The sequence below is a fragment of the Myotis daubentonii genome, chromosome 7 (assembly GCF_963259705.1).
Source record: "Myotis daubentonii chromosome 7, mMyoDau2.1, whole genome shotgun sequence".
NCBI classification, from domain to species: Eukaryota; Metazoa; Chordata; class Mammalia; order Chiroptera; family Vespertilionidae; genus Myotis; species Myotis daubentonii.
Window position 1 is genome coordinate 54524276 of NC_081846.1, and position 25435 is coordinate 54549710.

The window sequence follows — 25435 nt, forward strand, 5'->3', positions numbered from 1 at the left end:
AATAGTACCATATTTATTGATTTATCATTTGTTCTACTTCTTTGTGTAGTATATTTGATTCAATAGTATGAAACCTGGTAAAATTCCCATATAAAGAAAGTCTGAGGAAAATTCACTATCATGCATTTGTATTTAAGGCATCTCTGCAGCCTGAAAATAGAAGTGAAATTACATAAAATAATACATGCTGACAATACACAAACTTTAGTCCATTTGTGGAAATCAGAGTCTTTCTAGGAAAGCATTTGCAATTATTTTTCATTAATATTTATCTTTTAAAAATGGGAACTGTTATAGCTGATGGAAGTTTAACAAATGCATATTATCCTCACGATAACTTCATTTTCCTTCATAAGACTAATGGAAAGGATAGATAATAACAAGATTCTTAAGTAACTTCCGTAATGTCAATGATGAAGGACCAAATGGATAAAAAGGAGGAACAAATACACAGAAAGGATCAAACAGTCTGAGGCACAAACCACAGGGAGTAAGTCACAACTGGTAGAAAACCATGGTTGGGGTCTCCTGTGTTTGTGTGTGAAGACGTTAAGCATGGTAGTTCTATGGATGCAACATGGGCCCATGAACTGGAAATCAGGCTTAATATATGTGGAGCCACAAGCAATGCCCTCGCTCAGTGGTCGGCAAACTGCGGCTCGCGAGCCACATGCAGCTCTTTGGCCCTTTGAGTGTGGCTCTTCCACAAAATACCGACTTCTGCGCATGGGCCATGAACTTTCAATCGCACTATATGTGCATGCCTGCACGTGGTATTTTATGGAAGAGCCACACTCAAGGGGCCAAAGAGCCGCATGTGGCTCGTGAGCCACAGTTTGCCAACCACTGCCCTAGCTGGTCTTTTCAACCAGTATCTTGTTTTCCACAAACACTAAATAAAGATCACATTCATTTTAACTGAAAGAACATAAGTTGAAGTATTGTATTCTATTCTCAAGCTATGAGATAAAGTCTAGGACCTTGTTTGGGATACAATTGACACTCACTTTACGTTTGTTGTATTTGAGTCTACAACTTCTTATTAGCTAAAAGTTTCCCTTGCATTATTTCATGAGCCCTTCAGGGAACCTAAAGTCTTGTTAAAATTTCTACAATCCAATGCTTGATAACAATACTACATATGTATATTAAAAGAAGCAATTTTATAACAACAATCTAAATTTCGATAGATCATTTTTAAATAAAAAATATTTTAAAGGATTTAGAAGCACTTCGATAGTTCAAACACCTATGATAAACATAAAGAGAACAATAAAGAAAGACTTACCATTTTTATCCATGGAATTTGGCTCTGATTGTTTCTTGCCAATATCAGCAAAGGAACGGACAATGGGAAGTCTATTGGTGAGTTTTTTCTGATTCTGGTGGTGATGCTGTTTCATCAGTGCTTCATGGACCCTGTGGCGCACATCCTCGTTGAGCTGACCTGAGCTCACTTGCTGGTCAAGGACCATATCTGAAAAGGGAACGCAGGAAGATTAGCACAGCTCTCCTGTAGTGAACCACTGAGTCCAAATACCCAGACTCTAGATCAGTGGTTCTCAACCTTCTGGCCCTTTAAATACAGTTCCTCATGTTGCTACTGTTATGAATCATAATGTAAATATCTGATATGCAGGATGGTCTTAGGCGACCCCTGTGAAAGGGTCGTTCGATCGCCAAAGGGGCTGCGACCCACAGGCTGAGAACCGCTGCTCTAGATATTAGTCATCTTAAATTGGAATAAATTCTTTTAAAAAAACTCTTGGAAGTTTCTCTTTGTAGAAATGTTGCACAAGAAAGACTTGGGAGAATTTGTATTATAAACATTCAACTTTAAATACGTAATGATCATATAGAGGATTATATTTCAAATAGACATAGGTGTATTGAGAAAAGGGTGCTTCATACTTTTCAAACCTTCCTGGAAAATGTGTTTATGTAAAAAAAGGTCTTCTATAACCAAAATACAAAGTATAAAAAGTGAGATTTCAGAAGGCTATAATTCAGAATAAGAGTTACCATATGCAGTGTCCTAAATGTCTATAAAATAAGTAAATAAGTAAAGGCATTTTAAATTTGTTGGTAATACAAAGCTCACTTCAATAAACCTCAGTGTAATTAATCTGCTTTTAGATGACCAAATATTAACTTTATTTGATTTTTTTAGATATTCCTTATATGAAGCAAGCAGAGCACAATAAATTACCTTCCACTGCCCACTGAATACACTGAAGGTTTGAAAATTAGCAGAATTCTCCCTTATAAACAATGTTTTCCTCCAGTGTGAACGAGAAATGGACTATGGAAACAGACTTGGGTCACTGTGCCACATTCTACCTGTGTGGCTTTGTAAAGTTGAATAATCTCAGGGTCCTTATTTGTAAGATGAAGATAATACCTATCACATATGTTGCTGCCATGACTAAGGACATAAGACACCTAAAGCACTGATTGAATACTGACACCCTCAGTAAATAACTCCCAGTACAAGATTTTCTTCGCAATTTCTATTAAGTCGGTTATGGGTCCCTGGTTTGAATCTTGCAGTTTTAAAACATCCATCTGTATTTACAGTAATGTATCAAGTGCAGGCAAAATTGGGTTTATTGATAACAGAAAACCCAAATCAAACTAAAACAGTGACTTTCATTGGCTTACAAAACAGGAAGATCCAAGTTAGGCTGGATTGAATTCCAGTCTATGTGATTCTGTCAGCATTCCCTTTAAGTGTGAGCGTAACCCCAGGCTGATTTTCCTTATTGTCATAAGGCGGCTGCCAGGAACAGCAAAGAAATGCTTTGTTCTTAACCATAGATTCTTTGCCTTTTTGTGATTTTCTCTCTCTAAAAAAATCATTATTTTTTCCCCCTGCCCAGGAAAGATTCTTCTCTATCAAGTGACACAGCTTTGCCTATGCTGAGCCAATCATTGGCAAAAGCAATGCCCCCCATCACCACCATGAAGCCGTAAATGAATCAAGAACTGCCCTATACTCTAGAGTCAGTTCTCTAAACCAGAGGCAGACAAACTTTTTCTATAATGGGCCAAATATTATGTATTTTAGGATTTGGGGACCATACAATCTCTGTCACAATTACTCTGCTCTGCCTTTACAGCACAAAAATAGTCAGACAACATGTGCACAAATAAGCATGGCTGTGTTTCAGTCACACTGGCATGGACACTGAAAATTGAATTTCATATCATTTTCATGTCACAAAATACCAATCATTTTGTGATTTTTCAATCATGTGAAATGTAATAACCATTCTTAGCTCATAAGCCTAACAAAGTCAGGCAGTGGGCCATATTTGCACATAGAGTATACTTTGCCAGCCTTTGCTCTATCACTTTGCTGTTAAAATGGAAAGGGATAGTATGCATGTTTCAAAGTCAGCTGTAATGTAATGTTCACTATAATTACCTCCAAAGTCCCTTTCAATTCTGAAAATGAATGATAGTATAGAATAATTCATCTATCTATATCTCAGTTCTCTGGAAATCAGTACTTATAATACTCCTGGAATAATTTGAAATAAGGAAAGGATAAATTGTCAATATATATGACTTTATACTAAAACCTTACTAAGATTGAAAATTGCATATAAAATATGCAATATATACTTCATATTGGGAATTGTAAAGTAAGTTATTAAAACATCAGAGGTATGCTATCGTACGGCAGTTTCATCTATAAGCCCCAGTTCAATATTCTAATCAGAATAAAAATGAGTCATATAATAAACCATGGACATAGTTATGATTTATAATTCCTACTAAAGCACAGTCTTTACAGGCTTGAGTACCTCAAAAACCTGTAAGTCACTAGCTTCACAGTGTTTCAGAGATAAGGTCTTTATTTGAAAGAGTTACGTAAGAGAAAGCAAATAAAAAAAAAAACTCATCTGCTCATTAGTCACACAGACATACACAGCAAACTCCTCTGAGCTATAACTGCATCAAATAACATCTTAATGAACCGGAAAAGTTAATCATCTTGTTTAAGAATATAAGTTATACTGAGATGATACTTAAGGACCAAAGGGAGAATGATCCACTGATCACTTATATTGTTCTCTTCACCACTATAATATATGTTAGCATTAACCTTGAAAACTAGGGAAGGATAGTGGACCATAATGGCTTTGGGCCCAGAGTCAAGTCCCACAATCTCAGCAGGCTGTCATGCCTAATAATACAGTCTGGCCTGCCAAAGCACAATGCCAGGATCTGGGTGATAAGGAAAGAAGCAAGAAGAAAAAAGGATAAATAGGTCTTGCTCTTCTATCACTAAGCTGGCTCTGAAAAAACTAGTAGCATTTGTGTAAAAGGACCTAAGAAAATGAAAAATTATTTTTCATCTTAATCAGATAATTTTTTACTTTTTGACTCAAACTATAACTTTTTTATTTTAAAAATTTTTATATTCAATATTATTTTGTGTTACTTTCAGATGTACGACATTAGAAAATCATATACTTTACTAAGTGGTCCCCAGAATTTCCAATACCCACATCACACTATACACAGTTATTACAATACTATAGGCCCAGTGCACAGGTGAGGTTCCTCAGCCTGACCTGCACCCTCTTGCAATTCGGGACCCCTTGGGGGATGTCGGACTGCCAGTTTCAGCCCAATCCCAGGAGGCCAGGCTGAAACCAGTAGTAGTGCGTGAAGCCAGGCCTGCAGGGATCAGGCCAAAACTGGCAGTCCGACATCCCCCCAGGGATGCAGTAGTGCGAGAAGCAGCAAGTGGCTGGGGAGGGGCCTGAGTCCAGGCTGGGTGCCATGCCCGCTCATCCTGGCCCCACTGTACCTGCCGCCACCGCTAGGTAGCATTGCCGCAGAGGCCGGAGAAGCTCATGCTCCCGCAGCTGCACTCGCCAGCCCTGAGCCCGGTGTCTGGAGCCCATAGGTCAGCTGTGGGAGCACACAGACCACCAGTGGGCAGCTCCTGCGTTGAGTGTCTGCCCCCCGGGTGGTCAATGTGCATCATAGCCACTGGTCAAACAGTGAACTGGTCAACCGGTCACTTAGGGTCATATATATATATTACTGACTATATTTCCTATGCTATAATTTATATCCCTATAAATTATTCTGTAACCAATCTGTACTGCCCAATCCCTTAATCTTTTTCACCAGCCTCCCACCATGCTTCCCTCTGGCAACTATCAGTCTATCCTCTGTATCTATGAGTCCGTTTCTATTTTGTTTGTTCATTTATAATGCTCTTTAGATTCCACATATAAGTGAAATCATATGGTATTTGTCTTTCTCCTGCTATCTTGTTTCACTCAGCAATAACACCCTCTAGGTCAAATTCAGACAATTATTTCATTATGATCAACAGAATGAAGCCCTAGAGGCTATGTGATTTTATAGATTCTATATAAATCTCTGAACTCTTTAAAGATTATCATATAAATGCTTTGTCCTAAAAACCCATTGTCTTAACTTTAAAGGATGCTCAGGGCCAAGTGGGAAATAGGATGGGTTTAAATCCTACAATTTGGTTGACAGCACTAAAAAATGTATTTACTAAAAATATAAACTACTAAGAAAATACGTACTTTCCGGGCCAAGGACTGTAATAGTGTAAGCATGTTTAAAAATGTATGACATTCCCATTCTCCTAAATTTGCATATTATATTCAGTAGAGCAAACTATGGATTTTTGCTTCACTGAAAGAATTTAGACAATAAAAGTTCATTTAATGAGTTGAGAGTGATGACTGATAATCTTTCATGGTACTAACTTTGGTTTAGTTCTAATTTCTTACTCTCATTGACAGAATTAGGCTAAAGTATAGACCTTGCAGAAGGTCTTTACAGTGTTATATTTTAAAGAGATTAACACAGACCATAAAATTGCCTATGATTTGTAAAATTTAATTAAGAATAATTATAATACAATTAATCTTCATATCAGAATAAATTGTAAGAAAATATATCTTGAGAATTTGATTTGAAAGGGCTTAGTAATATTTTGAAGGAAGAAGTTTACATTTATTCTGAGTTCTCTGAAACATTGGGAAATAGACATTTTTAAATTAACTTTATCCAAAAGAAAATCCTACTTTAATTATACCAGAAATTCTTAACAGACCTGCCAGATATAAATGGGATTTTCTCCTACTAAGTCTATAAAACCTCTTTAAAAAATGATCTAAGAGTCTATTAAAAACATCAGAATACTGATATAAAAATCCTTCATCATTCTAAAACAATATCTGGGTCATAATCTTCTGCTAGAAAAAGCCTAAAAAACACTAATGCTGCAGAGCCCAGGCATTTGCAAAATACTCAGGTTTAGAGCCCTTAAAATAGGCTATTACATCTAGGTTTTGGAAAATAGAAACAAGTGACTAATATGTTGTAACTGCCTAACATATAGAAAATTGTAATAGATAAAGGTAAAGAGAAAATTTTAGGCCTTATTGTTAATCATTATGGTCACAAATTATCTATATATCTATATATATAAAAGCCTAAGCAACCAGATGACCAGATGACCAGCTGGTAGCTATGATGCGCACTGACCACCAGAGGGCAGATGCTCAATGCAGGAGTTGTCCCCTGGTGGTCAGTGCACTCCCACAGCAGGATTGCCACTCAGCTGACAGACGGGCGTCAGACACTGGGCTGATGACTGGCGAGCGCAGCTGCAGCAGTGTGAGCCTCTCCTGCAGACACTCCCCCTGCGTGCCCAAGTGGCAGCAGATGCAGCAGGGCCAGGATGAGAGGGTGCTATGCCAAGCCCAGGTTCAGGCTCCTCCCTGGCCACCTGCCACTTCGTTCACTACTTCGTGCTGTGAGGGGTCGACACGATTGTGGGCTGGAGCCCGATGAGGTCCACTGATCCCCACAGGCCAGGCCGAGGGACCCCACCGGTGCACGAATCCATGCACTGGGCCTCTAGTCATAAAATAAAATAAAACAAAATTTATAATTATAGGTTAAAAAAAATTCCCATCTCTGCAAGTGGCATCTGTGATATATTACTAAACAATACAGCTTATTTGTCACAAAGTAAAAATAGTGGTAAGTAAACAATAAGAAAATAATTACAAGCCATAGGAAGAAATGTTTAAATTAGATTTCATTGAAGGTAGAAATAAATATCTTTGAATTAAATAAGTCAAATTAAAATTATTCAGAGAGGGAATCTTGTTACATTAATAATTGAAAAGGCATTTAAGGTCATAATGATTAAGTATTTGTAATAATATTTTTCTATGTGGTGTTAGCTCTAAAGTATTTACAGTTTATGAAAGACATTTTACAAACATTGAAAATAGGATATTCAAGTTGGGCTACTCTGAAGACAGAAAAATACAGACTAATTAGAAGAGCAAAATGAATACTAAAAAGCTATCTGGGATATTGAACTTCTACTGAACTACTTCCATTTGTAAAGATAGCCTTAGAAACTGTAATTTGCTTTTGAAAGCTAGATTTAACACAGCTAACAGCCTTCACATATTCTACAGAATTGAGTTTGAGGAAGAAGGCAGCATTAAAGAAAAGAAGCATAAATTTAGACAATAAAACTAAGCCAAGGTAATAAACAGGAGAGTTTTAGTGAAATTAATGGGAGACGATTTCCTGGTAGAAATAAATTTCTAAAGAAAGCAGAAGTTATATGCTTTAAGAAACATAAAGCCAAAAAGAATAAAAAAGAAACATAAAGCCTAGTAAAACTATAAATGTTATTTTCTGAGGCTAATTTTGCCAGATTGAGAAATTTGACAGCTTCCTTATAGGTAGCCAATCCAACATTCATTTGGATTGATCCATTTTCAAAAGTAATGCCATCAAAAACATTAAGTAGCAGAAATAAACTCCTTACTTTGGGCATGACCCTTAACCTTCTGAATTGCAGTATCTTTATTTATGAAGTAAGGATAACAATAAGAATAGTAAGCCCCAAGTTTATTTTGAGTATCAAAAGATAGTGTAGAATAACTAAAAAGAGCTTCCTAAACTGATAAGACCTTCCTAAATGGCCAAATACTATGAAAAGTCCAGTTATTTGGTTCCTTACTAAAATATTTATTAGGGAACCTGGGGGAAGGTGGATCCAAGATGGAATCATAGAAAGACCCTGGACTCACCTCCTCCCACTACCATACCTAGTATACACCTACATATAGAAGAGCTGAGGGCTAACTGAACAGCTTCTGCACAACAAATGCTAAAGCAACCACATTAAAAACAGGAGAAACAGAGACACGGTAACAACAAGGACCCTACCCCCAACACAGTGTCCTGCAGTAGGGAAAAAGACCACTAACTGCCTCCTGAAGACTTGCCTACCCGGGGGCACAGCAAGAAAACAGCAGTTGAAGGGCACCTAGACGATATGTGAGGGAAATCCATTGACTAACCCTATAATGTCTTCCAAATGGGTGAAAAACAACTAGAAGTCTCTCTAGGAGGTGCCATTTTTTACATTTCCCCTTCACCTTTATAGAACAAGTGGGAGCACAGTCCAGATGCTTTAGCCATCCTGGAAAGGCTGCCACAGTGCCTGCAGACGCCCTATAAACACCAGATTGAGCTGTCCTGCCAACAGCCCCAGTACTGGTCACTTTGAAACCCCCATAGCCTGTGTCCTGCCAAGAAGACTTCTGTGCAGCCTGTCCGGGACATCTCGGCCTATGCCCACTCCAACTCCAGTAGTCCCACTGGTAGCCCCAGTGAAGAGCATAACAGAACCCCCACAACCTATGCCTGATCCAGCTCTCCTGCCCAGGGCTCCTGATACTGCACATTCCGGGACCTCCCAGCTCCAGCCATCTTGCTAATGTGGATCTGCCATGGCATGCCCTGGGACCCCTCAGGCCATGCCTGCTCTAGTTGCAACTGGTTTGCCAAAAGAGCCTGGCATATGCAGGCTACACAGCAGCCACTCCTTCAAGACTTGGTGAGGTAGAGAGGGAGCTGTTTTGCCTAACTCATAGAAACAAACACAGTAAGTCAAACATAATGAGCAAAGGAATACGTTCCAAATTAATCCCCCCCAAAAAAAGAAGAGTAACAAAACTGAGGTAAGTAATTTACTTATAAAGAGTTCAAACTAACAATGATAACAACGTTCATTGAACCCAGGAAAAGCATGAAGGAACACTGTGAGAACTACATCAAAGAGTTAGGAAATATAAGAAAGAAAAAATCAAAACTGAAACATACAATAATTGAAATGAAAACTACCCTAGAGGGAATAAATACCAGACTACGTGGTACAGAAGAACAGATTGGTGATCTGGAAGACAGAATAGTAGAAATCACACCATTAAAAACAGGAGGGAAAAAAAAGAATTGTTAAAATTGAGAACAGTTTAAGGGACCTCTGGGACAACATGTAATGCAATGTATGCATGCCTATCAGCACCAACAACCAAATGATCTTTAAATTAATTCAACTGCCATTAAAATCTGGGCTATATCCCCTGGAAGCCTATTCTTTCTTCAAACAGTAACGTAGTGTAACAAAAGGAACACATGGCTAAAGTCAGAGGCCCTTCAATGGAACCTGGACCATGAAAGTTTCAGAATTTCTATTTTCTCATTAAAATTGGGACTGATACTTCATGAAGCTAGTCTGAAGATTAAATTAAATACACTATTTTTCTAATACAACATTCTCTCATTTATGTGATCAAAAACACACAGTTTGATGGGGTTTTTCCCCCCATCTCTACAATATAATTATGGCACTAACATCTCCCTTAAGTCTTTCTATTTCACAAAAAATTCCACATATACTTGGATCTGCTCCCCCCCGGGAAAAAAAAAAAAAAACTAGGAATTTTTAAAAACTGCTTAAATACTTGCTTTGCTTTTATTTTTAAAATCTCCATTAACCATTTCATTTATACCCTTTTAAAACTCATTTCTGTGTTTTTTGTATTATTTTGTTTTTACTAAAATGTGTTTGTTTTTCAGACCATAAGATACGTGAGCTCTTTGCCTCTATTTCTAGAATACCAGTAAGAAGCTTCCTAAATATCACTGCTTGTGTGATGTCGCCATAATAGGCTCCTAATGCAAAGCATTCTCCCCGGGGGCTGGTCATAGTGCTCAATTGCAAACTAATCGCAACTGCATCACTTGGCAGCCTCTAGGATTCAAGAGTTTAAAATAAACGATCATACCTTCCTATTGTTTTCTAAACAACATTTTTCCCATTTGCTAAATAAGATTTTTTTACTTGGTTATTTCATGTTCTTTAATATTGAGAAATACCAATCTCTAGCTTTATGATTGTTTCCTTACATTTTCTAATGATGACAGTCTAATTAAATATAATAGTGAAAATAACAAAAACTAAGTGGGAGTCAGGATATCTAGATTCTTGTTCTAGACTTGCCATTGGACCAGTTAAACCATATTTTTCTGATACTCAACTTATTTTATATTAAATAAGAAGGTTGGAAAAATTATTTTCAAGATGTCATACACTGATTGTGAGAATCTATTTTTCAAAGATCACGCATATATAGAATTATAAGGAAAAAGTAATAACAAAGATCAGCTGTAGGCATAAGGATGAAATAGGCTAAAGGATGGGGGTGGGAGATATACCTGCAATTTCTTCTAAAGTATTGGCATGCATGTCCAGCAACACAGTTCCATTCAGAATACAACTTCTCAACTCAAACAAGCTGTGTAATGAAAGAGTCGCCACATAAGGCTTGCTCCACCTCTCTCCTCCATCTTCCACATCTTCTTCAAACTTCAACCACCTACACAAATAAATATTATCAAAACATTGAATATTATATTGTAGGTCCATGATGCTTTATCCTAATAATAAAAAGTAGAAATAGCCCAGCTGGTGTGGCTCAGAGGTTGAACACTGGGAAAAAAAGGTCACCATTTTTATTCCCAGTCAGGGCACATACCTCTCATCGATGTTTGTATCTTTCTATCCCTCTCCCTTCCTCTCTCCCTAAAATCAATAAATACATATATTAAAAAGTAGAAATATAAAGATATTCCATTGCTTCTTGGTTTCATGGGTTTTGAAAGTAAGTCAACGCTATCCCAAGTCACTGTTTATTTCATTTAACAGGAATTCTTTTTATCATTGAATAACATATTAAAATAAAAAACTCATATATTTTTATATTAATTTGTCTAGCTCTGAAAAAGTATTTTAATATAAATATTTCCTCAGTGGTTACAATGAATCTGTTATAGAACTAAGAAAAAGTATATATACTTCATGAAAAAATAATGATAATTGAAAGAGATGCAAAAGAAAAAAGAATACTCGTTTTTCTTTAGTGGGAGGTCTTAAAACTGAATATTTTTTTAAATATTTTTTTATTGATTTCAGAGAGGAAGGGAGAGGCAGAGAGAGATAAAAGCATCAATGATGAGAGACAATCACTTATTGGCTGCCTCCTGCATGCCCCCTACTGGGTTCAAACCAGAAACCCGGAATTGAACCCAGGACCCTTCAGTCCTCAGCCCAACACTCTTATCCACTCAGACAAACTGGCTAGGGCTTAAAACTGAATATCTGAGTCTCTTGATAATTTTTCCATTTGATTAGAGAAGCTTATATAACTTGGGGACTATTCTACAGAGAAAATACTTATTAGGCCTATTGATTGCAGTCATCTCCTAAGGACTAAACTTATGAGAACTAAGCTCAACCCTCATTCCCTGGGCCTTCTTGCCAGGAATGGGGAATAGAAGAACCTTGATATCATGGTGCCAAATAGACACCACTGCCCTCTTGGAGTGAAATAAATAGTAATATATATATATATATATATAGTTGTTTCTAAAGACAAATAGAAGGAATAAAGAGAAAACAATGATTTTTACTGCTCTGGCATAAGCACCAAATCTCATTCTCTTAGGGACTTGCCCTCTAATCTTAATAGATGACTAATTTAATTCAAACTTTTTTTAATGTTTTTGTTGATTTCAGACAGAGGAAGGGAGAGGGAGAGAGAGTTAGAAATATCAATGGTGAGGAGAGAGAATCATCAATCTAATGGCTGCCTTCTGCACCAACCCCCCCCCCCCCACTGGAGATCAAGCCCACAACCCAGGCATGTACCCTAACCAGGAATCAAACCATGACCTCAACCACTGAGCAACACCAGCCAGGCTAATTCCAACATTTCTAATGAATCCTAACATAAATTGTCTTTCCCACCCCATCCCCCACCCTTTTCCTCATTCTTTTTGTAGTGTTATTTTGCCCTAACTTCCTCTCTCAATGCAATACCACTCCAATTCCCTATATGATATTATATTACTGTTTTATGTAATCAAATGATCCAATGCCAACAGAGGACAAATATGTTGCACTAACTAGTTAGGAAACAGTGGATCAGTCAAAAATAACTAACCAAAAGGGCTAGTCAGAATGATTAATGTGCAGAGTTCCAAGGAAGATAAAGAAAGCTATGGATCTCTCCTCAGTGTTCAGGGAGCAAAAAATTTTCAGGAAGTGAAAAGAAACCCAATAGGGAAGAACAGTTATGCTGGCCAAGTTTCAGATAGGGAAGAATAACTATACCTACATAAAATATAGGTATAACTATACCTATATAACTATCCTATATAATAAAGAGCTAATATGCTAATTAGACCAAAAAGCAGAACGACCATCCGGACATCCTTCCGGACAACCATCCAGATGACCTTCCAGATGACACTGGGGCTGCAAGGACCAACCAAGGCTGCAAGGGAGGGCCAGTCAGGGCTGCAAGGGGCTGCGAGGGCCAGCCGGGGCTGTGAGGGGCTGAGAAGGCCAGCCAAGGCAGCCAGAGCTACGAGGGCCAAGCCCCTTGCACGAATTTCATGCATCAGGCCTCTAGTACCTATATAAAACACTTGAAGGTTAAAAAAAAGAAACTTACATTTAAGTCCTAAATCACTGTCAGTATTTCTAAAATTGCTGGCAATTTTATAGGATATTTATCTATTCAGTTAGGAATTTTTCATATTAGTGATTTTTAACATTTTTTAGCCCTTAACAGGGCCATAAAACTTCATAAATCATATGATGGTCATAGCATAGTATTATTTATCAACTATACTTGTTTCTCTCTCTTTTCTTGGCAAGGAGTAGGATATCACTACCTCCATCCCTTCTAACTGAGTGATGCCATGTGACTGTTGACTAGTTCTGGAAATCAGAAATGTTCAAGATGGAGGCGGCTATACAAGTTAGGGTCTCTAAGTAACTACACTGAACAGATGTGTAGAGCCTCCACTGACATGATAGACATGTATCATGAGACATAAAAAAGCCTTTGTGATTTGAAACCATTGAGACTGCAGAATTTTTTTCTAACAGAATTTAGCTTACCTTAAACTGATACAGATCACCATTTATGCTATGCATACCAGCATCAAAATCTTAATTGAAATGAATGATGAAAGCAAATATAATTTTAATAAATATAATAAATTAGTATTTCCAGGTTTAAAAGTAAAATCATGTTCACATTCTTAATGTCAATATCTCAAAGGATCAACTTCTTGGCAGACATTTTGAGATAATGTGGAATTGTGGAAAGAGTCTTGGACTAGTTGGGAATAAAAATAAATTTTGGTTTTGTCTCTATAGCTAAATTGTCATGTAACCAAGGGAAAGACTTTCAGTTTCTCTGGGCCGTGTTCTTCTCATCTATAAAATAAGACAAATTCAACACATTAAAAACTTGCCCAAGGTCACCTAGCCAATGACCTTGTCAACCAGCTTCAACTCCAAGTGTTCTTGTTTTTCTCTAAAGTCTGTGACCATTCTCCACCATTATACAATTACTTTGGTTGAATTTATGGACTTTTTAAGCTGAAATATCTTTTGCTAATGCATATAGTGGAAACAACTGATTTAACATTTGATTTTCATTCTTGTCTGGAACAAATCTCAACCTGAAAAGTCTTCTCTGTTCTCTTCCTCCTTTTTACATTATCCACAGACATGACACCAAGAGAGTGGATACAACTTTTATTAAATCCTCTGTCACCTTGAATACTATTCACATATAATGTTTTTACAAAAAGCACAAAAGAAGTATGTAGAGCAACACTTATTTTGGTGTTATTTTGACTAATGGACCTTAATAGAATTAAAATCCAGTTTCCAGCCCCTTGGGTAGTAAAGACTTAGGGTTATGAAAGGATGTAAGGGACCATAGATTTCTCTCACTGGAAAAATGTCTTCAGTTAATGTTTCTGGAGCTATAGTACATTCTGTCATCTCTACATATAAATTCACTCCTAAAATGTTGTATTTAAAATTTTCACTCAAGTAAGACATCCTGAAAAATGTTTCTACATTATTAAAATATTATCATTTCTTAATTATTTATGTATAAGTCCATAAACTAACTCATACAATAATGTTATTTGTGATTTATGATAACCCCAATAATAAATTCATTTTTAAAATACTAGTGGGCTTCTAGAGCTACATATATCAGCAAACCTTTTCATATAAGGAAAATTATAGTTAAATTTTATACTTCCAAATAACAGTGAAGATAATTAAATAAATAATAAAACATCTTCATCATATTATATTGGCTCTTTTGAAAGTGAAAATTTAAATTTTAAGAATTCCTAGGGGGGAGGGGAGGCCATGAATGTGTAGTCCCAATAATTTTTATCCCATGTATAGATAGATTCAGTAACCACCACCACAATCAACATAGAACACTGTTCCATCACCACAAAGAATTTTCCCTGTCTGTAGCTTGTCTTTTCATCCTGTTAGCAGGGTCTCTCACAGCACAAAAGTTTTTAATTTGAATGAAATCCAATTTATAATTCTTTTCTTTTATGGATTGTGCTTTTGATATCATGTATGAAAACTCATCATCCAGCCCCAGGTCCTTAAGATTTTCACCTATGCTTTCTCTAAAATTTTCATAGCTTTATGTTTTAAATTTATAATTTACTGTCAATTAATTTTTGTATACACTGTGAGGTTTAGACCGAGGTTATTTTTTTTTTTTTACCTATAGATAATTGTTTCAGTACCATTTGTTCAAGAGACAAGTCTTCCTTTATTTAAAAGCTCCCTTTGTCAAAACTCAGCAGTATTTGTGTTGGTCTTTCCCAGTTACCTATTCTGCTGCATTAATCTATGTGTCTATCTATAAAAACATTTTAAAAACAAATCCAAAATGTATATTCTTTTCTTTAGAATAATTCCCTTCAAATTAGGTGCTTGGCCTTTTGGAAAAGGAAAATGAAGTCTCTGGGAATTCCAAACAATTTTGTAGTTAAAAGGACCACATATAAGTCATTTGCATAAATGGTTTGATTTAGCCACAGGTTTCATGACCACTGCAGGAGGAAGCGGAAGATCCTTTCTATAAAAAGGAACCCACAAGTTACAAATAGCAAGTTACTAAACATTTCAAGATTCAGTGCTTCATGCCATCTTCAGAATAATGCCAAAGGCTTTAAGATATTTAAATATTTTAAAGGCTACACTAAAAATTTTATATATACACAAATTCATAAGTTTAGCTACTTTCTGGGGAGAGGGGGGGTTCATTCCAATTTAAACTTCAAAGATAGAAATTAACAGGTCTGAGAACACACCAAATCCTGTTTCAAGATCTGTAGTCACTGCGTATGCTGTCAGTTGCAAAATGCCTGATTGCAGTTAATGACCTAAAGTGCTGCAATTTATTCCAGTTTTCAAATAAACTCAGCTGACATTTGTTTGAATAGCAAACCAAAGCAAACAAGAGTTTCACAGGCATGAATGAGAAGTGATGGACAACAACAAAAAAATCAAGGTTATAGGCCATAAGCATGACATTTTCTATGGGGGAGGGACAGGTTTAAACTCAGAATATTTTCATTTCCTTCTGTATCTGGATCTGTTTTCATCCATGATTAACACATTGGAATCTTTTTGTACTAAACTACAACAACCTAATATAGGTGTTTCATTAATTATTTGAGGATTAAGTTGACAATAATTTCTATAGTACTCATATTAAAAGTCTACAAAATAAATTTCTTCTGCAAATTAGAAATGGATGTTTTCCATATATATTAAATCTTTCTGTTTATTCCATTCCCACTAATTCCGATGACCGTTGCAAAGAATTTTCATTGTCTGCTTGTACTCATATAGAAAGTAAAGAGGTTACTATACCATCCAAAATTATAGCCTCGGAGAAGTCATGGCTTCCCAAGAGAAAACATCCTCCTTCGGGTAGAGCTGGGGATATGGAGGGTTCGAGTGGGGAATGGTTAGGGTGGGGCTTGAGAATAACATATGTAATTATAAAGAGCCTATTTTAACAAAAAAGGGGGAAATGAAATATATCCAAACCTAGTTTATCGATATTCGCTGTTCTTAATCCATATTATCTTCACACCTCACATTGCACTGAAAAATCATGATGACTTGAACCTTTGCTAGTTTTGAATATTAAATGCTTCACAACATCAATAAAATCATTTTGAGGTAATAATCCTTTCTATACTGCGATGTATGTATCAGAGGCCTCACTGCTACCCCCTGCTTGGCCTCTTCTGAGCTCCTTTGTGGAAAGCACTTTTTAAAGGACAACCACAGTGAATCAAGCATGTTGACTCCACAATTGCACAGCTGTGGTATCTTTGAGAACTTTTCTATTAATAACATTATATGTTATTTATAAGCAGAACATTCTAATCTTGTTGATTTCATTAGTCCTTGTCATATGGCTTCTTTAGGGTTTTTAAAAGTGAACAGCTGTTTTTCACAAACATTTATTAAATAATTTTGATTCAAAAAATTCACTTCAAAATCTAAAACTTTGCTCAAGTTTTACTTGGCAACAACAGTGGGTATGAATTATTCAAGATGTGATATATGGCAGGTGCAATGTGCTGATAAACTATTCTTTTTATTTCTACTAGGGTAGAAAGATATTAATCTCCCTGGAATACTAATCAAAAGAGTGAAGTGCTTCAAATGATATGCTAATGATTTATTAGAATTAACTTGCATTTGACAAATTAGATGGAGTAATGAATTAACTAAAATTAGCCTTTTTAAATAAATTAGGGACACCAGAACAAAGTTACTTCTGCTACTTTAAAATACACTACACTTCTAAATCTTCAATAAATACGTACTGTTCCCTGACGTATTGTCTCAGCCAAAATTCATGTACCCTCCTCTTCAATGTCTGTTACTATTTGATTGCTAATCAGATGTCTCACTGAACCTTAAACAGCTGCACCATGCATGAGGTTCCGGAAGCATGTCTGAGAAGACAGGTCCCAGCTAATAATATTCAAGAATACTAATAATTAACTAGATCATCTCTTTTATTCTTTATAAGTAAATAGCAATACATTTTGGTGGTTAAGATTAAACACTTTGTTCAACTCAACCATTAGAACATAATAAAAATCTTATTGGCTCAACTGTGACAGAGTGAAAGACTAGATTCTAAATTGAACTGTCACCTACTAGCTTTATGAGACTGGGCAAATTATAAGAAGGTATTGGTTAAAAGGAACAGATGACTATTCTATTCTGAAAAGTGAAAAATCAACAAGCATTTTAAGAATAAGAGAGTTACTCACGCCAAAACACATATTCCAAACTTACTTCTTAGCTATGTTGTATAGAATGAAAGTAAAGAAAGAAATACTTCAAGTCATCTGGGAACACCTATTTCTTTTTTGTTCTCCATCACCATTTATCCCTCTATACCTTCTTCCATCTCCAACCTCCCCTATCCACCCCCAAATCACCACCATGTCCAGGAGTTCTCTCACTTTTTTTACTTTTTTGCTCAATTCTCTCACCCCAGTCCCTCCAGATCTGTCTGCCTGCTCTCTATCTATGAGCCTGTCTCATATTTGCTTGGCAGTTATAAGAAATACGTGTTCTTTCTCACTCATATGTGGAATTTAATGAACAAACAGGAACACCTATTTTTTATAACCAGTTGAAGACTGATATTTCTAAACTTATACAGGGAGGTTAGCACTTTAAATTCCTTATCAACAAATCATATAAATAGTTATACCATTAATTTGTGAAAATTATTGTGGTTTTTATTATCAAATAAAGAAAATGACTACATATATTATGTATATTAAAAACTCCGAAGTATTTAGTTTTTGATGCAATTGAAAGAAAAATATAAAGTAAAAGGTTCTTAATCCTGAAATTAACCTGGTTACATAAAAACAATTTCAAATTTGGTTTTATATTTAAAATATTGTAATAGAATCATCATAAGGAAATTTATTAATTTTGTAAATTTTTACTTAAAATGTAATTCACACAGAATAAAATTCCATCAATTTTAGGTATTAAAAAAGGCAAATAAAGAAAATGATGATTTTACATAAAATAGGTAAAGAAAAGAAGCAATTAGTTCATAGGAATAAAATAAAAACATATGGGGACCTGGCCAGGTAGCTCAGTTGGTTAGAGTGTCATCCCGATACACAAAGATTACAAGTTTGATTCCTGGTCAGGACATATAAAAGAATCAGCCAATGAATGCATAGATATGTGGAGCAACAAATCGATGTCTCTCTTTTCTCTCTCTCTCTCTCTCTCTCTCTCTCTCTCTCTCTCCCTTCCTCTCTCTCAAATAACTCAATTAATTAATGAAAAATATGAAAAGATGTTCAATCTCACTAATAATTAAAGAAATGCAAGTTAAAACAATGCAATTTATTTTTCATCTATAAAAATAAAGTTTGGTGATTGAGTAGGGCAAGGATTTGGGCAAAATAAACACTCTCATACAATGTTAAAGTATAAATTACCAAAACAATTTATGAAGATAGTTTTTGAATATCTTCCAAAGTAAAAAAGTCTGCTCTTTTGTACATAGGTTCCACTTTTGGAAATTCACCCTACATAAATACCGACAAAATAATGCCAAACATATGAGTAAATAATTACTGCACCAATGATTACAGCAAATAAAACAACCTAAGTAAATAAATAATTAATAATCCATATAATTAAATGTAATGCAGTCATTATAAGATGTACATCTGTACTGATAACATGGAAAGTAGTCCAATTATATTTTTAAGTGATACTGGGAAGCTATTTTGATTTCCTCTCTTTCACCCTGTGGTTTAAATCATTGCTACTCAAAATGTGGCCCTCAACCCAAAAACATTGCTGTGACACCACCTGGAAGAGTGTTAGAATCTGACACTATGCCTGAGGCCTACTAGATCTACATTTCAACAAGACTCCATGTGATTGGTATCAACAATAAAACTTGGGAAGCAGAGGGTAAGTGACAATCCTAGGTGTGCCCACAATTCCTTGTGCACACCTATATTACAGCATTCATTTATAACCTTGTTTACTTGCCTAAATCCCCATATTAGACTATGAGACTGCTGAAGGAAAATTTTAATTTTTTGTTATTGTTCTATATCCATTGCACCTGGCACATAATAGGTACTTTATAAGCGTTTGTTATATAAATGAGACAATAAGCAAGAATAAATAAAAAGTAAATGCAAAGTTTAGTTTATTACTCTTTTATAGCAATTCATTGACTATATGACAATATAAAAATATTAATTACAAATGACAAAAAGTAATCTTGAGAAAGTTATTTTGAAAAACACTATGTTTGAATGTATACATATCTTAGATACACATTCAAAATATTTTTATCCTCGCCAACTAGGACATAAATCCAGGACAATACTTAAAGCCTCTTATAATGTTTGCCCTTCCTTTTTAAAAGAACCCCACTCAAATTATCATATATCACTAGTTTGGGCACAGGCCATAAATCAAAAAGAAATAAATAAATTACTTTTAGATTTCTATTGTTTTCCTGATGACACACAAATTATGCTACTGTTTATCTTTAGGACTGCAGCTGCTGCTGGCTCTGAGTCACTATTTACTATAATTACGGCCTTCAGAGCTCACTCTGACCCAGACCCCATTATAGGATATGCCCAGACCAGATGAGCAATTTCAGAAATTAGCAGCATTCGTGGATGTTTGCAAAATCATGGCAGTAGATATCTGTTTTTCTAATAGCATGAAAATTCTTTAATATGCATTCACTCTTCAACAAAAATCCTCACCTGGCTGTTTCTCGCCACTCAGCATCTTCACCTTCACGCCAGCAAATCTCATCCAGTTCTGTGAAAAGGTCATGAGGAATGTGTTCCTCGTCATCATCCTCAGTTCCAAGAATAAACTGTACCCGCTGCGATGGGGTGTCTATGAAAAATCAGAGACACGAGCATGCATTACCATGACTTTAAGCTTAAAATGTCCCAATCACCTCTTTCATCACCACTCCAAACTCACACCTCACCTGCCTCCACTAAAACACTCATCTAAAGTAAACTTGGGCCCTAGCTGGTTTGGCTCAGTGGATAGAGCATCAGCCTGTGGACTGAAGGGTCCCAGGTTCGATTCCGGTCAAGGGCACATGCCTGGGTTGCAGGCTCGATCCCCATTAGGGGACGTGCAGGAGGCAGCCAATCAATGATTCTCTGTCATCATTGATATTTCTATCTCTCTTTCTCTCTCCCTTCCTCTCTGAAATCAATAAAGATATATTTAAAAATAAATAAATAAAAATAGGGACTCTCATAGCCAGTTAGCCTGGAGGTCAAATCACCCCCGGTATTGCCAACAACAATCAAGGCTTAACTACAAGACTGCGCACAAAGACCACTAGGGGGTGCACCAAGAAAGCATAAAAAATGTGGAGACAAAGAAACAGGACAAAACTGTCAATGGAGGATATTGAATTCAGAACCACACTTTTAAGGTCTCTTAAGAACTGTCTAGAAGCTGTCGATAAATGTAGTGAGATCCTCAAGAAATCTAATGAGACCCTCGATGTTATGATAAAGAACCAACTAGAAATTAAGCATACACGGACTGAAATAACGAATACTATATAGACTCCCAACAGCAGACCAGAGGAGCGCAAGAATCAAGGCAAAGATTTGAAATGCGAAGAAGCAAAAAACACCCAACCAGAAAAGCAAAATGAAAAAAGAATCCGAAAATACGAAAATAGTGTAAGGAGCCTCTGGGACAGCTTCAAGCGTACCAACATCAGAATTATAGGAGTGCCAGAAGATGAGAGAGAGCAAGATATTGAAAACCTATTTGAAGAAATAATGACAGAAAACTTTCCCCACCTGGTGAAAGAAATAGACTTACAGGTCCAGGAAGCTGAGAGAACCCCAAACAAAAGGAACCTAAAGAGGACCACACCAAGACACATCATAATTAAAATGCCAAGAGCAAAAGACAAAGAGAGAATCTTAAAAGCAGCAAGAGAAAGACAGTCAGCTACCTACAAGGGAATACCCATACGACTGTCAGCTGATTTCTCAACAGAAACTTTGCAGGCCAGAAGGGAATGGCAAGAAATATTCAAAGTGATGAATACCAAGAACCTACAACCAAGATTACTTTATCCAGCAAAGCTATCATTCAGAACTGAAGGTCAGATAAAGAGCTTCACAGATAAGGAAAAGCTAAAGGAGTTCATCACCACCAAACCAGTATTATATGAAATGCTGAAAGGTATCCTTTAAGAAGAGGAAGAAGAAGAAAAAGGTAAAGATACAAATTATGAACAACAAATACGCATCTATCAACAAGTGAATCTAAGAATCAAGTGAATAAATAATCTGATGAACAGAATGAACTGGTGATTATAATAGAATCAGGGACATAGAAAGGGAATGGACTGATTATTCTTGGGGGGGAAAGGGGTGTGGGAGATGTGGAAAGAGACTGGACAAAAATAGTGCACCTATGGATGAGGACAGTGGGTGGGGAGTGAGGGCGGAGGGTGGGGTGGGAACTGGGAGGAGGGGAGTTATGGTGGGAAAAAAGAGGAACAAATGTAATAATCTGAACAATAAAGATTTAATTAAAAAAATAAATAAATAAAGTAAATTTGGGGAATTAAAACTAAATTTAGCATTACATTAAGTCTAGCATAATTTAGGAACATAAATATGTAAAACCATAGCAGATAATGTATATATATTATAAAAATAAAATATGATTATTATGATGATTATTTTGTATTATTTATAACAATCATGAAAACTATTCCATTTACCTCACACAATACATACATACATCTCTCATCATATATGCTATATTTTATAATAATATTCAGAAGAGTAGACTCTGATAAAATTCACTTATACTAAAACTATGCTGAATATAACTCACCAAAAAACTCCCTTGTGATGTTTCTTCATAGTCACACCCAAGTCGTCAGCCCAACCACTAGCAACAACTAATCTGGCTTCCACTGCTTACAGTTTTTCCTTTTCCAAGATATTATATAAATGGAAAATGTGATATGTAACCTTTTGAGGCTGTCGTTATTCACTTAGTATAATGCCTTTGAGATTTTGAAATTTATCTGCGTCACTAAGTATATCAGTAGTTCATTCTTTTTACTGCTGAGAAATAGTCCATTGTAGAAATGTACACAGTGTATTTACGCATCCACTTGTTGAAGGATATTTAGGTTGTTTTCACTGTGGGGCAATTATGAATAGAACTGTGATACTGTTCTTATATGGGTTTTCCAGTTGGACATAAGTCTTTATATCTCTAGGGTAAGTGCCTAGGGGTAGGATTGCTATGTTATATGCTAAGTATATTTTTAACTTTATAAAACCGCTTTCCAGAGAGTCTGTACTCTTTTGCATTCTGAGCAGCTATGTATGAGAGAGTTGTACTTGTTCCGCATCCTGATCCGCACTTTGTGTCAACTGTTTCTTAGCCATTCTGTGCAGTGATATCTCGTTGTGGTACTTTTTACATTTCTCTGATGTCTATTGTTGACAGTTTTTTGTGCGTTTATTGGTCATCCATATGTCTTCTTTGGTGAAATGTCTGTTGAAATATTTTGTCAATTTTAAATTAGGTTGATTGTTTCTTTACTATTGAGTTTTGAGAGCTCTTTATAGATTCTGAATATAAGTCTTTGTTGAACATTAACTTATTTTATATCTCAATACAGCTGAATGGGGACTTGCGGGAGACTGGGGAACTATTTAAAATGGGAGAAATTTGCCCTAACTGGTTTGACTCAGTGGATAGAGCATCAGCCTGTGGATTCAAGGGTCCCGGGTTCGATTCCAGTCAAGGGCATGTACCTTGGTTGCGGGCACATCCCCAGTGGGGAGTGTGTGGGAGGCAGCTGATCGATGTTTCTCTCTCATTGATGTTTCTAACTCTCTATCCTTCTCCCTTCCTCTCTGTAAAAAATCAATAAAATATATTTTATAAATAAATAAATATATAAATAAATAAATAAATAAAATGGGAGAGATTTGATCATGTGTAACAGATGATGAGAATAATCTAATTGAGAGAAAGAGGTCATTTAGACTACAAATTGTGTAAGTTTCCAGGTGGGAGAGAACAAGAAATAAACATAATTGAAAAGAAAACCCCCTCATTATAGTAAAAGGGGGGAGAGTTGCAGATGTAAGCATATAGGTCTGTATATTTAATAGGAAGGAAGTTGAATAGGTTCTTTCTGGTGGCGTATTTCCCTTCTGACGTACAAAGCATCTGCTAAGCGATGGTGAAAAGGAGGCTGTTGGGGAATGGTGAAAAAGTTTGAAAATCATTTTTTTTTAATCAAAGAAATGCAACAGAATTGGGAAGAGGTATTGAAAATCCATGGAAGTCGTGAGTTTAAATGGCTACAATCCACCCTTTTGAAAGACTACTGGTATGTCCAGCAGAGCATGCCTACTTGGGGAGGAAGGGAGAAAGCAAAAACATGGAGAAAACCCATCATAAGTATGGATTTTAAAGTAGGAGTGAAGGTACAAATGAAACTATAACAAGGGACCTACAATATATGGAATATTAGCAAAAGTATTAGTAAAATTACAAGCTATGAAATCAGAGTAGGATAAAGAAATAAAGATTATTACATGAGTAGGAAAAAAGTAGAGAGATCAAGTAGTTGCACAAGCAAATAAGAAGAGAAGCTGCAGTCAAAGAACAAGGTGCGCGCATTAGTGACTTCAGAGGTGGAGTAATCATGGATATGTAGGTGAGCTGGCTGCAGTGAAGGAGATCATAGGAGACGGGATGGTCAAGGAACTGAAGGCTGGCTCTTGGTTATGTCATGTGCACAGAGGCCCTCAAGGCTCCCAGGAGTTGTTAACAGCGACCATATCATTGCATGTTGATATTCTGTATCTACTTTCAAAGGAAAAAGTCAAAATAGCAGAAATTTCACATCCTAAAAATAAAATGTGGGCAGATGAGCAATATAAGTGGGAACTTAATAAAACATTTTCCCCTGAATTTTCAAACTACTTAGAGCAATAACTATTATTGGTATAAATTATCAAGAGTTTATACAACCAAGTTTTACTACTTAACTGTTTTTCCTCACTCACAAATCTAACACAATTATCACCTTCATAAAGCAGATGTACAAGAGAAAAAAAGATCAAGTTTTCTCTCTCCCACTTCTCCCCAAACTGTCCAGCACAATATAATTTAGAAAAGTATAAACAATTATATGACTGTTAATTTGGATTCTACAAACAAGTGCAATATTATTATGGTCACAAATTTAATAAAAACAAGGCAATTCTTACCAAAGGAAGGTGACTCCCTTCCATCCTCTAATCCTGAGTCTCTCTCTCTGTCTCTCTTTCTGTGTTTATGACCACGATGCCTGTGACGTCGATGGCTTTTTCTTCCTCCCAGGGGCACATGAACTCCAATAAATAGTGTCCGATGACCTTATCAGAAGTAAAAGCACAAATTAAACTCTAAATTATTCCAGATCACAGAAGATAATGATTTACATGTTAATGAAAACTCAATTCAATTCAATCCAACACATAGTCTTTGTGTTTATGATGTGTGTAAAAAGTTTGGCACTGTATTTTGGTATACTACGGAACAGTCACAATACTATTTGGTTATATATTTTATACTCACCATTAGCTTATTAACTTTCTTAATAATCTCTTTGTGTCTATTTCCCATAGTTTATAATTATACTATTATCATTTTTTAAAAATCATTCTACTTTCTACAGACCTTCAAATCAGTTATCTCATCAGTTCCCTTTCCTTCACAGTCAAGTGAGTGAAAACTGAGTCTTTAATAAAGCAGATTTCACCTAGGTCCCTAGTAATACCAAGTTCTGTGGAGATTTTTCAGCTCTACTGTTTCTGTATGTGGCACTTGACAGCACTGACCATTTTCTTCTCTATGACTGAACTTTCTCTTGGCCCTCCTCCCTCCACCTTTGTTTTATCCATATCAGTTTCCTTTGTTGGTTCTTCCATTTACCCATTCAAGGTTGGTATCCCCATGACCATAAATTTTTCTTACAATATCATACCCCAAATTGATTTTTCTATTCTCATATATATATATCACTTAAGA

At 36.0% G+C, this 25435-nt stretch overlaps 1 protein-coding gene across 7 annotated transcripts in view; it reads right to left on the reverse strand.

Annotated features, from left to right (window-relative positions):
* Positions 1–25435, reverse strand: part of SLC4A10 (solute carrier family 4 member 10) — a 240109-nt gene that overhangs the window by 109654 nt on the left and 105020 nt on the right. For all 7 annotated transcript variants that reach the window (XM_059704268.1, XM_059704270.1, XM_059704266.1 and 4 more), the window contains exons 3-6: positions 24634–24780; positions 20095–20233; positions 10597–10757; positions 1289–1477 (exon numbers count right to left, since the gene is read on the reverse strand). In XM_059704268.1, the coding sequence (XP_059560251.1) occupies positions 1289–1477; positions 10597–10757; positions 20095–20233; positions 24634–24780 (636 nt within the window). The remainder of the gene's footprint in view (positions 1–1288; positions 1478–10596; positions 10758–20094; positions 20234–24633; positions 24781–25435) is intronic.